This window comes from Carlito syrichta, unplaced genomic scaffold, assembly GCF_000164805.1.
Source record: "Carlito syrichta isolate Samal-C Ts95f unplaced genomic scaffold, Tarsius_syrichta-2.0.1 Scaffold301855, whole genome shotgun sequence".
NCBI lineage: Eukaryota > Metazoa > Chordata > Mammalia > Primates > Tarsiidae > Carlito > Carlito syrichta.
The window spans coordinates 1-16,337 of NW_007245951.1; the positions used below are offsets into that span (position 1 = coordinate 1).

The window sequence follows — 16,337 nt, forward strand, 5'->3', positions numbered from 1 at the left end:
CCGGCCCGACCTTCTCACCCGGGTGGGGCTGGCTTTGCTGCCTGTGCTCGTCGCTCCGTGCCCGAGGGCTTGGCCCGAGCTGCGGCACGGAATGTGGGTCTGGGCTGGGTGACCGGGCTCCATTTACACGAGCTGAAACGGGCCGGGGGCGCTGCCCGGAGCCACAGGCTGGAGGGGAGGTCTTCCTCCGACACACGGCCGGACGGTCAGAGGCCAGCGGGCGAGTCCTCCCGTGCGCGGGCCTGGGGCGACGCGCCAGGAGCAGACACCCAGCCCGGGCGAGCTGCTCTGCCGCGCGCCGCTTCCTCCGCCGACCCGACCCCTGCCCCGCCCGGGCCGCTCCCGCGGGCGACGCCCTGACGGAGGCGGGGGCGGGGAGAAGGACTCTGCGGGCTGTTTCTGTCCTGCCGCCCGGGAAATGACTGTATTGACAAAGAAATGAGACACAGCTCTGGGCTCATGGTGCTGTTAGGAACAGGGAGAGGCTCGCAGGATGCCGGCCCTGTGGATGCGCTGGCCGCGGACGCAGTTAAAGGCCAGCACCTCCCAGGGTAGCGTGCAGAATCTGGGTCATGTGGGAACCCACATATTCGAAGAGCGCTCGACTTTCCGGGGTACCTTCCACCGCGTGAACGGTGCTCCTGGAGGAAAGTGAGCTTTGTTAAGAGGAGGGCCTCTCCACCTCTTCAGCCCACCTGCTCATTTCACCTTCATCTTAGCTTCTGAATGTGGATTCTCATATTTTACGGAGAGGAATGTAGATCGGCATAAATATGCATACTTGGTTGAGTTTCTTTTAAGAGAAACGGAATATTTTTCTCGTATTGCTTATTTAAATTATGTAACCAGAGGCCCACAACCAAACCAAACCCCCAAACCCTGACGATAGTGAGGTTGTGACACTGGAGTACGTTCGTTGCCGCTGGAGTGTTAGTACCATTGCTAGGGGGAAAAAAGTCTACCTTTAAGCTAGACAAGGAAGCCTTGGCAAAGCTTTTGGTACCTGCCACGGTGAACATAGAAGGCACTTTTCAAATGGAGGGAGAAGTCCCAAAGGTATGGCTTTCGTTTTTTGTCTGAAATCCCTTTGCTGGCACACAGCTGTGCTGTGCTCTTTGAAGGCTGAAGGCAGTGTCCGGTTCGAAAGGTCCAATGTTGCAAACGCATGATGAACGCACTGGAATAAGTGGCTCTGCCTAGGCAGTCCCTTGCTGGAAGGCTTGTGACTCAGCCCCAGGGGCAGTGTGCAGCGTCAGAGCGCTGGGTCTGCACAGAGTCTCTGTATCTTGAGGTCACTTTGGGGTGCTCGGGGTCCAGGGCTGCGGTGGCGGGGTGCATGGGTGACTGATGAGTGCTGTGCACCACGGGTGGTTGGCTCCCCCAAACCCCGCCGTCAGCAGCTGGGGACGGGGGTGTCCTGTGAACGTCAACCCAGGCATCGTCCTCTGCTTTCCTGGAGAAGTTTGAAACCACGCAGAAAGCAAACCCGACCTGAAAGGATAGCGTCTTGTGTGCATGCTTGATTCAGATGGCCACGTGGCCCTCTGCCGGCCCACAAGTGCAAATCCCTGCAAACCCGTGCTGGGCTTATTGAAAAAGAATGAACCTGGAAAAAAGTCTTAATTTGGTGTTATTTGCTGATGCGTGAGTAGTTCTATTGGCATACGTACTTGAAAGGATTTCTGGCAGGTAGAAATGGGCCATCTTTAGACTATGACTGGACACCAATCATAGAGTATCAAGACCTCGGGTTCGGGAAGGAACTTATTATTCTCTTGGATGGAATTTCTTTCTCAGTTAAAAAAGCCCCCAAATGTTTCCCAGTTTCCTGGAAAACTTATACAGTGTATGGTTAGACTTTTCCCCCTCTCATAGAAATACCTGCTTGCAAGTGATATCAAGATACTTCACATAAGAATTTTAATTCAGAAGCATTTCTCTTTAACCTGAGAGCAGGGACTGCAAAACGCCAGACTTCTGTCTGGTGGGTTTTCGTCATCTAGGAAACAGGAAGCTGTCTGAGCAGCCGCTTGTAACATTAACTAACGAAGAGCCTAAAATCTAGAAAGAGCGGGGCAACAGTAGGATTCAAAGCTCGCGGCGTGTTTCATTGGTCCTTCACTGAGTTTACTGTCGGACGGCAGCACGAGGACGCACACATGAGGAGACATGTGCCCGTGTCAAGGGTCCCTCTTGGCAATACCTTCTTGCCCCCTGAGTTTGCCTGACACTTCCTTTTCTGCTTTTGGTGATGTGGAAAAGAAAGAACGAGGAAAGAAAAATCCAGCCGCAAAGACCCATATTTTCATTTTAAAAACTGTTTTGTATTTGGGCTGGGCATGGTATAGGCTGGGCATGATGACTCACGCCTATAATCCAAACGCTTTGGGAGGCCGAGGCAGGAGGATTGCTTGAGCCCAGGAGTTTGAGACCAGCCTAGGCAACATACTGAGACCTCACCTCTGTAAAGAATTTAAAAAACCAGGCGTGGTGGTGCTTGCCTGTAGTCCCAGCTATTCCAGAGGCTGAGGTGAGAGGATTGCCTGAGCTCAGGAGGCCAAGGCTGCTGTGAGCTGCGATTGTGCCACTGTACTTCAGCCTGGGCAACAGATTGAGACCCTGAATCAAAAAAAATAAAATAAATGAAGCTATTTTATATTTGGACCTACCAGTCTGATAGAAAGTTGAATCTGATGGTGTCCGCCTTTAATTTCTCTTCCTGAGTCAGAGCTGGCTAGGACCTGGCCACTCATGGAGCCTGTGGACTTCGGCAGGTTGGAGAGGCTGTGTGTGGGCGTCCCGTCTTCTCCCTCCTCGGGGGAGGCTTTAGGGAGGAAGGACAGGCACGGACAATTCAGGGGACAGGAGCGGAGCTCAGGTCTTAAAGAACAGCCAGCAGACAAGCACAGCCTTGGGTTCAGCTCTGCACCTGCCTGCTGGGCTGAGACTGGCGGGGAGGCAATGCTGGGTGTTTGCGCCGAGTTTGCCTCTGGCCCCAAAGAAGGGCTCTTCCATGGGGCACGTCACAGACTTAAAAGGACAATAAGCGACCATGTTCTGGACTGCCTCCAGTGCCAAGGGTGCATCAGAGGCTCAGTTTGAAAGCAGTGGGCTGAGGTCCCTCTTGGTCAGGTGTCCGCTTGATGTCATCTGTTTACTCACCAAGGCTCTCAAGCTCATGTGTGCAGTCACACCTCCCTGACAGTGACAGTGTAGGCGATCTGGGTAGCCAGAAAAGCACTGAATCATTTCCTGGGATGCCGAACTGTTTCCCTTCTGGAATGAAGCCTTGTTTTTGTAAGAACTCTTCAAAATCATTTCATTTCTCCCATTTGTGAGTCTGGTGTGTTTGGGGTAGCATAGGTCTTTTGCTTTATTTATAAATATTGCCCTTTATAGGTGATCTTTATGAATTGTGCTCACTCCAAAATTTGTTCTTAATTCTGTTTTTACTTGACTAAGTGTGTGAAAATAGCTTACACTTTTTCTTGGCGCTGTATTCTTTTGGTGAGCAAAGATCACATAAAAGTTATTCTAAGAATATCCATGATATTTTATGGTAGTGGAATTGATTGAATTTTGTTTCAGTTGTAGATTGAAAAATTGTTTCTTGATGTGGGGTTCAACTTTAAAAGTTGATTTTTTTTCTTAAAATCATTTAAAAAATTTCATAATATAAATGGCTTGCATGTAAATATGATTCAAATGGTTTGATAAATTGTTTTGACATTAATAGATAAAAGTTATTAATTTGATCTGGACAGTGTGTTATCCACTTTTATGTGACACAGCACAGATGTGTTAAGAGCACACACACCTCATACACACACACCCCACATATACACATACACACCACACATTCACCTACACACTACACACCATACAACCACAGACACCATGCCATCACACACACACACACACACACACACACACACACACACAAATACACACACATGTACACTACACATGCTACATACAAGTAATGCACCTACCACACCACCACAGATACACAGTCACACAGATACCACACATGCACACACATACCACAGGTAGACAACTTGTGATGACTTTGAATGGGAAGTGTTTTCTTGTCAGAAGATTATAAATGTCATATTTCCAAAGGTACCAAATTATCGCATGTATTTCTTTTTTCTTTCTTTCTTTTTCTTTTTGAGTTGGTGTCTCACTCTGTCACCCAGGCTGGAGTGCAGTGGCATGCTCATAGCCACTGCAGCCTCAACCTGCTGGGTTCCAGCGATCCTTCCGCCTCAGCCTTCCAAGAAGCTGGAACTACAGGCGTGCACCACCATGCCTGACTAATTTTTAAAACTTTTTTGTAGAGACGAGGTCTCGCCAAGTTGCCCAGTCTGGTCTTGAACTCCTGGGCTCAGGCCGTCCTCTTGCCTCGGCCTCCCAGAGTGCTGGGATGACAGGTGCGAGCTCCCGCGCCTGGCCTCATTTATATCTTTTAAATTCCTGTTTAAGAAAAAGAAAAGCTACTGGTGAAACTTCAGTCTTGTCCAGAACAGACTTCTGCGTGTCTGCCTCTGCACAATGGGCTGCCTTGTGTAGATGTCATGTTTTTGAAGAATGTGTGGTAAATGTCACTCAAGCCAAGTCCTGGGAACAGAGAGCCCAGGCAGCAAACACATGAACCCTGCTGGGGAGACTGGCTCAAAAAAAAAAAAAAAAGCGTTTTGCATTTTACCCTGAGAGAGCTACAAGACCTGGTGGATAAGGAACGTCTTTGTGGTGGGAGACACTGAACGTAGGGACAACCTGCCGAGGGGTGGACGCAGACCACAGTGCGCGTGTGCGAGGATGTGGACGTCGGGGGGCTGCATAACGTGCCTTGCGGGCTGCTTTTGGTCCTGCCAGTTCATACTCATGTCCAGGTGAGGTCAAAAAAACAACAACCGTTTGGCCCCCTTGCGATTTCACTACTCCCTCTCCCCACCAGAACAAGGGCCGGGCTGGGTCGTTAGTCAGGGTCTCCCAGGACTGGGATTGGCGCCGTTTGTTTCCCTGAGTGACCGTTGGGGACTGCAGGGCAGGCCTGATTCTGAGCAAACAGAGCGGCCCTTGTCGGGGGTGGGGCAGGCTGCTTCCTTTGGGCCACTGGATCCCCAGCAAGGTCTACGGCTGCGATTCCGGGTTGCAGGCCACGCCATACTTGTTCGTGTAAGCGAGGGGTGTCGGCGAGAAGGTGCCAGGTGTGGCGCAACCCCCTTCGTCACGTGACGTGCCTGGAAGAAGGGGAACCCTTGCCCTTCTTGGGGGGCAAGCCTCTTCTCCGCCGGGCACGGCCCCTGCTCCCACAAGGGCGTATGGCAGCGGCTTATCCGGGCCGTGGATTCTTGGGCCTGTGGATCCGGGCGCAGGCTTGCCTTGCTCTGCTCCGCAGCTGGTCTGGCAAGTTCCACTGCCATCCGGTGAACATCCGGGCTCCTGCCTGGAGCTGCCACGAACTGGGCGCTGGAGGGAGGCTGCAGGGAAGGCGTCTCGTGGCAGGGTCGTGAGCAGCCTCGCTTCCTCCCTTGGCTCTTAGCTCCCGAGGTCCCACTGCCGTCTGGAAGTCGGAAACTCCTGAACGCAAGGCTTTTCGAGAAAAGCGTTCCTAGAGCTCCCTGTTGTAAGCCATGTTCTTGAGACTTGAAGTCACCATCAGGTGTCATGCACCCTCGCGAGAGCAGAGCATGTGCCCGGCAGAGAAGAGGCCTGCCCACCAAGGGCAGGGGCATCCCCTGCTTCTAGACACCTTCTTCCAGACACGTCATGTGATGCATTGAGGCACACCTGGCACCTTCTTGCCAACTCCCCTCATTTACATGAAGAAGCGCAGCATGGCCTGCAACCTGGAATCGCAGCTGTGGCCCTTGCTGGGGATCAGGTGGCCCAAAGGCAGATGCCTGCCCCCCCAACCAGTGCCATTCTGTTTGCTTAGCGTCAGGCCTGCTCTGAACAGTGTTGTTTTCCCGAAGTGGAACACCCCTCGGAGAGGCTTTCCTTACTTCTGGCTGCTGATTGGGTGGAAAAGGAAGCAAAGGCTTCAGTCCATGTGTTCCGAGTTTAACGGATCGGCCTTGTCAGACTCTGGCATGAGGCCTTCGCCCAGCCCCCTCCGCAAGTGCTCGTTGCTCTGAGGTCATCCTGACAAACTTCACTGGAGCAAATTCTGTTCAGTGTCATTGCTTGGCAGTCCCCCGACAGAGTGCTTAGTACAGTGGCTTTTTGCCTTGCTGTATTAAAAAATGTCTCATGCCATTAGCCCAAATAGAAACCTTCTTTTTAAAAAATTAAATTGAAGTCAAAACATGGTTCTAGTTCTGTTGACAAAGAGTTAGCCCCTCCCGTGGTTTTTAACAGAGATGCTGGGTCATCTGGGTTTCTGGTGGTCTCCACCAAAGAAGGAGTGACAAAGTTGCTACGTCTGGGATAAAATGGTGAAAACTCACCTGTTTTTAGTGTTCTTTACCTGGAAGTCCCAGCCCCTCACAATGACTTCTTGCACCCAGACGTGGGCAAAGTGTAAGTGAATTATGAGGACATCTGTGGGCAGTCGTCCCTGGGTATCTGAGGTGGTGGGTTCCTGGACCACTCAGATAGCAGAATCCATGAATGCTCAGGCCCCGGATACACGCTAGCTTGGTGTTTGCATGTCACCTACACACATGTCCTGTGTATTCCAAATCACCTCTGCAGGACTCACAAAGCCTAACACAATGTAAACAATACATAAATAGCTGTTATACTGCATCGTTTTGTTCATTTGTGTTATTTTTTACTATTGTGTTATTTTTTATTGTGCGTGTTTTTGTTTTTTGTTTTTTTTTTTGAGTTGGAGTCTCACTCGGTCGCCCAGACCGGAGTGCAGTGGGCGCTCCCGGCCACCGCAGCCTCGACCTGCCGGGCTCCAGCGATCCTTCCGCCTCAGCCTTCCGGGTAGCCGGAATTACAGGCGCGCGCTACCACGCCCGGCTGATTTTTTGATTGATTGTAGAGATGAGGTCCCGCTGCCCAGGCGGGTCTCTAACCGGCGGGCTCAGGCCATCCACTCACCTCGGCCTCCCAAAGGCGCGGGGTGACGGGCGGAGCCACCGAGCCCGGCTATGTGTGTGTTTTTAAAAAATATTTTGACAGATGTGGAGGGTCACCTATCCCATCATTCCCTAGTACCTGCATCTCTCTAGGACATCTAGGGCAGGCATCCCTCCGGGCCTTGGTGGGCCTCCCTGCCTCCTTGTGGCTGCCTGAGCCATTCCTCGGGCTGGCAGAAACTCTTACTGGCCTGTGGCCAGCGTGCAGTGCAGCTCCCGCCGGGGCCACGGGAATGGCAGAGAGCCCGAGGATCTAGCCCTTCCTGTCTTGCTGCTTCCTCATTCCAAGTCTCAAATCTTGGAAGAGGCACCTCCTCTTCCCACATGGCAGGCCCCTCAGCCCCCTCAGTAGGAGAGGTGCCTGGGAACTGGCCAGAGAAAGGGAGCCCTGATCTCGGCTGGGGGAAGGGGTGACAGAGCCTGGACCCCCACACATTCATCCCCCCGCCCGCCTGCTTGGAGGCCCCCGTTGAGTGCCTTGTCAGGGACCTGTAAACCATGTAATTTGCCTTTTATAAAATTTAAACGTGAATTATGCAACCTACAAAACACATAAACCTTAAAAAATAAGCCGGGCCCGGCCTGTAATCCCGCGTCTTGAGGCTGAGGTGAGTGGATTGCCTGAGCCCATGGGTTCGAGACCTGCCTGGGCACCTTGGCGAGACCTCATCTCTACGATAAATAAAAAATTAGCCGGGCATGGTAGTGCGCGCCTGTAGTTCCAGCTACTTGGAAAGCCGAGGCGGAACGAACGCCGGAACCCAGCAGGTCGAGGCTGCGGTGGCCGGGAGTGGCCACGGCACTCCAGTCTGGGCGACAGGGTGAGACTCCAACTCAAAATAAATAAATAAATAAAAAATAAAGAGAAGGTATCATGAGCGACTGGGTACCGCCCCCCCCCACCTAGCTTCCATGGCATGAGCTCCCAGGCACCGGCAACCGCACCTCATACTCCTGGTTTGGGGGCAGTTTCCACACGTCTGTGTTTTGCCTGTGGCTTCTCTGTGGCCTTGTGGAGCCTGCCTTAGCCCCGGTGACAGCCTGGACGCTCGGGTTCTTCTGCACATGGGGTGGGGAGGCGTGCCTTGCGTTGGGGGATCGAGGGCCTGGAGCTGGAGCATGGCTGCCCTCCTCGGTGTTGCTGGTGCTCTGGAAAGGCAGGGGTCTGGCTGCCGCCTTGTCCCTTACCTGGACGAGCATGTCACAGCCTTGGGCTTCCCAGTGCTTCCATGCATGGCTGAGCACGGCCAGTGTCCCGCACCGGCGCCCCCGAAGCCGTGCTGTGTCAAAGGGCTGCTCTCCCAAGCTGTTTTTAGCAGTATTGTGTGAGTCGGGGCTCTTCAGAGAAGCAGAGTTAGTCGTTTCCTAGAAGAGATTCATCATGAGGAATCGGCTCCCAGGATGTTGGGGACGGGCCAGTCCCAGGACCTGCGGGGGCCTTAGGAGAGCTGACCTTCTGGGCCCCTGCTGGCCGGCTGGAGACCCGGGAAGAGCCAGCTTGAATCTGAAGGCAGGAGAATAACCCCTGTCCCAGCCTGAAGGCAGCCAGGCAAGAGGAATTCCTTGTTTTCCAGGGAGAGCAGCCTTTTTGTCCTGTTTGGGCCCTCACCTGATTGGACGGGGCCCACACACACTGGGGAGGGCCGTTGTTTACTCAGTCTATTGATGCAAAGGTTAATCTCATCCAAACACTTCCCCAGACACACCTAGAACAGTGTTTAAAGATACCGGACGCCTTGGGGTCCCGTCGAAGTGACACATAAGGCTTCCTATCCCAAATGTACATCAACTTTCGAAGTCTTACCTGGAGTGGCTTCTGGCTGACCCAGAGCTCTGACAGGGGCTCCGATTCCCTGGACGTGTGGAGATGTAGGGTCAGAGGTCATCAAATACACTGGCCGTGAAGGGTCTCAGATTCAGTGCCGGTGGGCATCAAACAGGGAAACATTTCAAAAACCGCTCAGCTGTTGAGGTTCTCCTGTGGCTGGATGCTGGACTGGGGGCCTGGACTGTAGGACAGATGAACTATGTATGACCTGCTTGCTGGGAGCTGTGAGTGGGTCTTGTGGGGCGGGGGGAGAACGTCTGTGGCTACAGTTGGCCCACGGGCTCCCAGTGATGGGCTTGGACGGCTGTCTGCCTGCCCAGGGCTCGTGCCGAGGCTGCTGTGGGAGGAGCCGCAGGTGTGCCCTCCTCCAGGTGGGTGGTTTCGACGCATCGCCCAGGACACAGGCTCCGGGGATAGGAGACACCTGCAACAAGGCTTCGCCACCAGGACAGAAGAGCCGTGGGCTGACTTTGTTCCTAGCTTGCAGATAATAATCACAATTTCTAGATGCAGTGTTTTCAATGAAAGACTCGCTGTCATGGAATTTTAAAAACGGGTTTTCATGTCTGCGTCTATGTGACTTTGACTAAATAAAACACATTAATGACCAAAGAGCAAATAGGTCCTATCAGGAAAGGGGACCAGCCCAGGTGGGGCCTCTTTTAAGCAGCTCGGCTGTGAGTGGAAGGTCAGGGTGGGGGGGGTGGCAGGTGGGGTCCGAGGCACCCATTCGCCTGAGTTCCCCTCATTCCCCATTCCGACTCTCCAAGTTGTAGGGCTCCTGGGCTCTTGGTCCCCCGGCTGGGGCTGCCCGCCCCCCCTGCACGCTCTCCCCTTCCATGGGCTGTTTGTCTGGTCTCTGGGACGGAGAAGCTGCTTTTTAAAAGACTGTTATTTGTGAGGAGGTGGTGGCCGCTCCAGAACAGAGCTGCGGCTTTTCCACTGGACGCAACAACTCCTGCAATAGATTATGGCCTCATTAGCAGAGTGACTCTTCAGCTCCAGCGAGAGAAGTGAGACGCATCCACTAGTGGCTAGAGGAGAGAACGCCGATGTCCCAGGGTGGGTCACGAGCCCCTAACCCTGTGGGTTACTCCGTCCCTCGGGCCACGTCTGCTCGCCAACTTGGTCGGGACCCCCAGGGCACTGGTGTGCTGGTCAGCAGGTAACACCTGGCTCTCTGGACAACAGCGTTGTGATTTGTAGTTGGGCCAGTTGTTGTGTGAATAGTTACTGTTCTGCTGTGCCAGGAGGTGGGAAGGGGTATGCAGTAGCTCCGAGGGTTGAGTCTCACACCACCCACACGGCCAGACTTCGCCTCAAGGTGTAGACAGTCACAAAGTGGGTACAAGAAGATGGACGTGTAGAGTTTTGAGTATCTGTTACTACTGCAGCCTGACGGGGTTCCTATGCCCGCCGTCCAGAAAGCATAAAAACCGATGCAGCCATTACAGATAGAGGAAGGGTTTACTCCACAGAGCAGCTGAGCAAGGAGGGCAGGAGAGATCTCTCATCTGTCTCCTCGAAATCCAGAGGAGAGGCTGGGCGTGGTGGCTCACACCTGTCATCCCAGCACTTTGGGAGGCTGAGGCAGGAGGATTGTTTGAGCTCAGGAGTTTGAGATCAGCCTGAGCAACACAGTGAGACCTAATCTTCAAAAAAAAAAAAAAGATTAGCCAGATAATGGTATGCACCATAGTCCCAGCTACTTGGGAGACTGAGGAGGAAGGATCATCTGAGCCCAGGCGGTCAAGGCTGTGGTGAGCCGTGATGGTGCCACTGCATACCAGCCTACGTGACAGAGACCCCAACTCGAAAAGAAAAGAAAAGAAAATTCAGGTGAGTTTTTTTTGAAGGGTATAGGGGCTGCTGATTGGTTGATGATTTAATAGGGGCTGTCTATACTCTTTTCCTGGAAGTCACAGGACCGGCAGAACTGGTGTTCCAGCCTGGTTAGGAGTTTGGGTCCACCAGAGTGCAAAATCTGGAAAAGATCTCATTCTTAGGCTTTACAATAGATGCTGTCTTTAAAACAAGTCTTGGGCAGTCAGGCACCGCCCCGGCCCTGAGCCATCATGGAAGTGGTGTAGGAGTAAGGGGGCGGGGGGAGGTGGGGTCCCAGGGATTGAAGCTTCTTCAACCGCGCTTTTGTCTTTTTTTCCTTTTTTTTGAGTCAGAGTCTCACTCACAGAGTGGATGGAGGGCAGTGGCAAGCTCATAGCCACACAGCCTCCACCTGCTGGGCTCAGGCAGTCCTTCCACCTCAGCCTTCCAAGTAGCTGGAACTACAGGTGTGAGTCACCACACCCGACTAATCTTATGATTTATTGTTAGAAACGAGGTCTTGCCAAGTTGCCCAGGCTGGTCTTGCACCCCGGGCTCAGGCAATCCTCTCACCTCTAGTCCTCAAGCCGTTTTAGGTCCATTATTTAAGAAAGAATTTTTTTTTCCCTATCAATGCATTTGAGTTCCTTGTTAGGAATGTCCTGCATGTTAGGCTTTTTTGGTTGCATGGCTTGCAAATATTTTTTTCCCATTCTGTGGGTAGTCTCCTTACTCTCTTGGTTTCTTTTGCTGTGCAAAAAATTTTCAGTTTAATAGAGTCCCCCCCATAATCCTAGCTTTTGTTGCATTTGCTTTTGAGGACTTGACCATGAATTCATTGCCTATTCCGATGTCCAGGAGGGTCTTCCCGACGTTTTCTTTGAGATTCTTATAAACGTGGGAGGGAGGAGGGACAAGGGGCACACAGTCCCACCCTGGGTACGAGGTCCGCCCCTGGGGGAGAGAGGCTCACGGGAAGCCCAGACCTCACCTGCATGCACTTTGCTTATGTAGTAAATCCTCGCCTGGACCCCACAACTCTAAAATAAAATAAAGTTTAGAAAGTGTAACAAATTAAAAAGAGAAAAGTATGTTGATCCTCCCTAAGTCTCCTTCACTTCTCCCCCCTTCCCTCCCTCCCACCTCCCCTGGAGCCCCTCCTTCCCTCTCCCACCCCTTCCTTCCCTCTCCACGTCTCTTCTTCACGCAACTTGCCGTGGTGGCTTTCCCCGATCTGTGGACAGTGTTCTGGAAGAGACTCTCAGTGCCCCTGGTTATGACATCCAAGCCCCCTTGATTCTTTCTCAGTCTGCCTTCTCTCCCCAGGCGCCTGCGGCTGTGGCTCCCAGTGTCTCTGGAGGATGCCCAGCCTCTTCCTTGGAGTGTCTTCGTCTTGGGCTCTGTGCAGCCGTCTTGTCTTCACACTTTCGTTTATGGGATTTTCTGTTCCTCCGTGTATGTCTCCAGTGAATCATGTCGTTCGGTGGGGGTCTAGGGAGCCCCACCCTGGGTAAGGCCTGCCCTTGGACTGGGGTACGGTTGTAATCACACACACTTCCTGCTCCCTCTGTGTCTGTGGGAGAGGCAGAGGAGAGACAGTACTAGGGACCACAGCACTCGTGGGGACGTGGAATCCAGGGTGGCTTCTCCCAGGAGGCGATACTGAAATGGAGCCCTGCATGGTGAGTGGAGTTATTGGGAAGGAGGGCAGGCTCTGGGCGTGGAGGCGTTAGTGCGTGAGCGTGCCGCCCGTCTTGGGGGAGCTGGAGGCCCAGAGTTCCTGCAGGGCTGCTGTGCGTGGAACTGGCTGGGCCGGGCCTGCAGCTCGCGTGGCCTGGCATGCATGGGATGCCACTGGTGGGTTTCCAAAGGTGATTCTGTCTTCTGTGTGAGGGACCGACTGGAAAAGTAGGAATGAAAGTAGAGGTGGGAAGGAATTAGGGGCCAGTGAGAGCCATGACAGCAGCTGGGACAAGCGTCACAGTCACAGGCTGGTGTCATGTCTGCCTAGGTCCGTGTGGCTAATGGGGTGCAGCCTGCCTGTCTCTGTTTCGGGGCCTCTTAAGTGCAGCATGTCTTGAAATGAGCTCTTGACCTTTCCCTCTGGCACCTGTTCCTTGTTCAAGTGTCGCTGTTCACCTGCTTCCCCAAATCCCAGCCCCCAAGTCGCCCTTGAACACTTCCTTCCCAAACTCGTTGATCTGTTCACTAACCTCTCATTTCTCCTCAAAGGGGGTCATGTCTTCCTTCCTTTCTTTCCCTGCCTGGCGCCCTGTGCATGCCCTCACCGTCCCCTTTCCTCGATTACGGGAAGCTACGGGTCTTGTCAGACAGCCACCTTGGGATAGACTCTTCTGATCAAATTAGAGAAAAACAGAACGGAGTCTCCCCAAGATGCTTTAAACAGTACACACATATAAGGGCCCCCCTCCACTCCCCCCAACACTTCTAATTGTATTACTCTTGGAGATAATCCCCAGCAACAACTCCCGGGGTGTGCACACACACAGACACACACTTGCACAGACCCTGAGTTCGCCAACGCCTTGTCTCGGACTTTTAGTCTCCCAAACCCTGAGAAATAAACGCTTGCCGTTTAAGCCCCCCAGTCTGTGGCATATTTGCTGTGGCAGCCTGAACAGGCTGAGGTGGGAGGGAAGGCCACGGACCGTGGGGCGGGCGGTCAGCCAACGCGTCCCAAGACTTCCCCGGGCCTGCTGGGGATTGAGAACGTTGCTTCACGGAGGCACATTTTGCACTCTGCTCTTTTTGTAAGTGCCTCGGTTATTGTTCCTTCTGGGAAGCGTATGTGCCACAGCCCACCAAGGGGTGTTTGCAGGCTGCTCTGTGGTTGGGAAACTTTAGGAACAGACCCGTGAATTCTGTTTTCTTCTGTCCTTTCTCTTGAAAGCCAATTACAAGAAGGTTTCCGTAAAAGCCTCAACTTGAATGAGAGCCATGAGCAGCCATTATTAAGTTAAAGTCCCATAGAGCCGATTTTTGCTAGGACGTTTCTAAATAGAAAGAGAACCCCCCTTGCCATATCCATGTGCCCTCACCTGTAAGTTAAAGCACACATTTATGAAGAAGAAAGGGGGAACGAAATGGACCGGCAGGTATGTTTTGAGGGCTCAATTACATGCCTCCTTCTGTATGAGGTATTGCAGGTTGTGAAAGCGGTGTGGGGGGGTTTTCTCAAAGGAGCATGGGATCCAGTTCAACAAGAAAAAACTCCATGTCCCAAAAGGTGCTAAGACATCAGTGGAGGGCTGGGGATATCAGGAAAGGCTTCACAGAGGAGGCAGAATCTGTTCTGGGTCCTGGATGGTCCAGATCTGGGTGGATGGGAGGCCAGGGGTGTGCAGGGCAGGGGAATAAGAGAGAGCACTCTTTGGAGGTGGGCAGGTTTGCCAAGAGGTGGAGAAGACTTGCTACGACTGCGGCCGACTGTGTTCAGAGAAGCCGGCCCTGGCGGTCGGTTGTGCTTATACCATGGGCTGTGATTGAGAGAACGCACCCGGTTAGGGCTAGGAGCCCCACAAAGCAGGCTCTGAGTGGGATTCTTTGATGGCCTGGAGCTTCCAGTTGAAGGGGGTGACCTGTGCACTCTGGCGATTGTGCCTTGGTCTCCGTGACCTCCCTGTGTCTGGATGGCATTTGCCCTCGCAAATCCTGCAGAATTGAGTGTCTTCCTTGCAGGCGACAGGGCTTGAGGCAGCTGCAGAGATGCTTTCCCTTGCCCCTCTCTTCTCCAAGCTAACCGCTTCTCACTGTGTCAGCAGTCATGATCCTGCAACATCCCGGATCCCCTTAGCTCTGTATACTCCGGTTTGCACATTAAAATTAAGAAACTCTGCTCATAGTAAAGAATGTGGCAGAACTGCCAGGTGTGGCGGCTCATACCTGCAATCCCAGCACTTTAAGAGTGAGGCAGGAGGCTTGCTGGAGCCTAGGAGTTCGAGACCAGCCTGAGCAACACAGCAAGATCTCGTCGCTACAAAAATTTATGAAAAATTAGCCTGGCGTGCTGGTGTGTGCCTGTAGTTCCAGCAGGAACATACCTGTTGATACATTTATTTTCCCCTTTCTTCTTCATAAATTTATGATGTGGGAGGATTGCTTAAGGCCAGGAGGTCGAGGCTGGGGTAAGCCGTGATCGTGCCATTGCACTCCTGTCTGGGTGACAGAGTGAGGCCCAGATTAACAAAAAAAAAAAAAGAGTTTTGGCCAAGCTATATTCTATCTTTAGAGCTTTGTCCTGTCCTAAGAATTTGGATCTTTAGTTCACATGCCTACACTAGTGAGAAATAACTTCATCTCTATCTAAGATGCTATAACTGTTTTTTTTTTAAAGATTAGCTTTCTTTTTGGCTGTTTATCTTGACCTACAAGCAGAATTATTGATGATTCCCAAAGTCACACTTTTTCTCAAAAGGCTTAATAGAGACTCCCTTTCACCCCACTCACAATGCCTACTATGGGCCACTCAACTGCTATGAGTTTCCAACTGTCAGCCTCTGTATCAAATGCTACACTTGGAGTTGGGAAGACCAATGTAATTGTCACTGGAAATTATTGTCACCCAAAAAACAAAGGAAACGTGGCCCTATGGAATAGTAGAATATTGCACCATGCAGTGATATGCAGACATTTAAAAAAAAATTGAGTTAGGGTCCTGCTACAGTTGATTTGAAAATATGTCCACAAGGCATCGTTGGTTGAGAGGTGCATATTGCGATGAAGCACGTGTGACATGAACCCATTCTTGTGACAGAAGCAACAGCAAAATGCACGCCTGCACCCACAGTCAGGGTTGGAAACTTTGACAGCCCACTCTCAGCAACTGCTAGGACAACTAGACACAAAATCAACAAGGATAGAGGAACACTGAACAACACATCAGCCAGCGGGATCTGATGATACACATACAGCGTTCCTGAAGACCAGAGCACAACAGACGTTCTTTTCAAGTGTCCACGGAACATTCACTAAGATATGCTGGCCGTTGCCTTACTAGTCTCTGGGGTGGCCGTGCGCTCTTAGAGCTATGACCGTTGCCATGTTTCTTGGCTTTGGCCCCCTTCCCTACCTTGGGAAGGTGAATCTCCTTTCTCACTCTCTCTAATTTACTTTTTAAATAAACTATATTTTCCAATCTAAAAAAAAATGCCATATCATGGGTCATAAAACAAATTTAACTAAATTTAAATTTATATTGAAGTCACACAGAGTATATTCTCTGATCATAAGATGGAATTTATTTACTTCAATTTATGATGGAAGTAGATGAGAAATCAGTAATGGCAGCAGGAAAATCTCCAGACTTTGAAATTAAACACTATGCTTGCAAATAATCCATGAGACAAAGGAGAAGCCTAAGGGAAATTCAGAAATGCATAGAATAGAATGAAAATGAAGCCGCAACATATCAAGATATATAGGGCACAGGTAGCACAGTGCTTTGAGGGAAATTTATGGCACCCAAATGCTTATATTAGAAAAGAGAAGAGTTCTCCAAACAATAATCTAATCGTCTATCTCAAGAAACTAAAAAAAAAGGATTAAAGCAAGCAGAGGGAAGGAAATAA

General features: G+C 51.7%; 1 protein-coding gene across 1 annotated transcript in view; it reads left to right on the top strand.

Moving 5' to 3' along the window:
* Nucleotides 1-986: 986 nt before the first annotated feature.
* The window catches only part of SHC3 (SHC adaptor protein 3), a 137,596-nt gene continuing 122,245 nt past the window's right edge, over nucleotides 987-16,337 (top strand). The window contains exon 1 of the mRNA XM_008055448.1: nucleotides 987-1,056. Coding sequence (XP_008053639.1) covers nucleotides 1,036-1,056 — 21 coding nt within the window. The 5' untranslated portion in view covers nucleotides 987-1,035. The remainder of the gene's footprint in view (nucleotides 1,057-16,337) is intronic.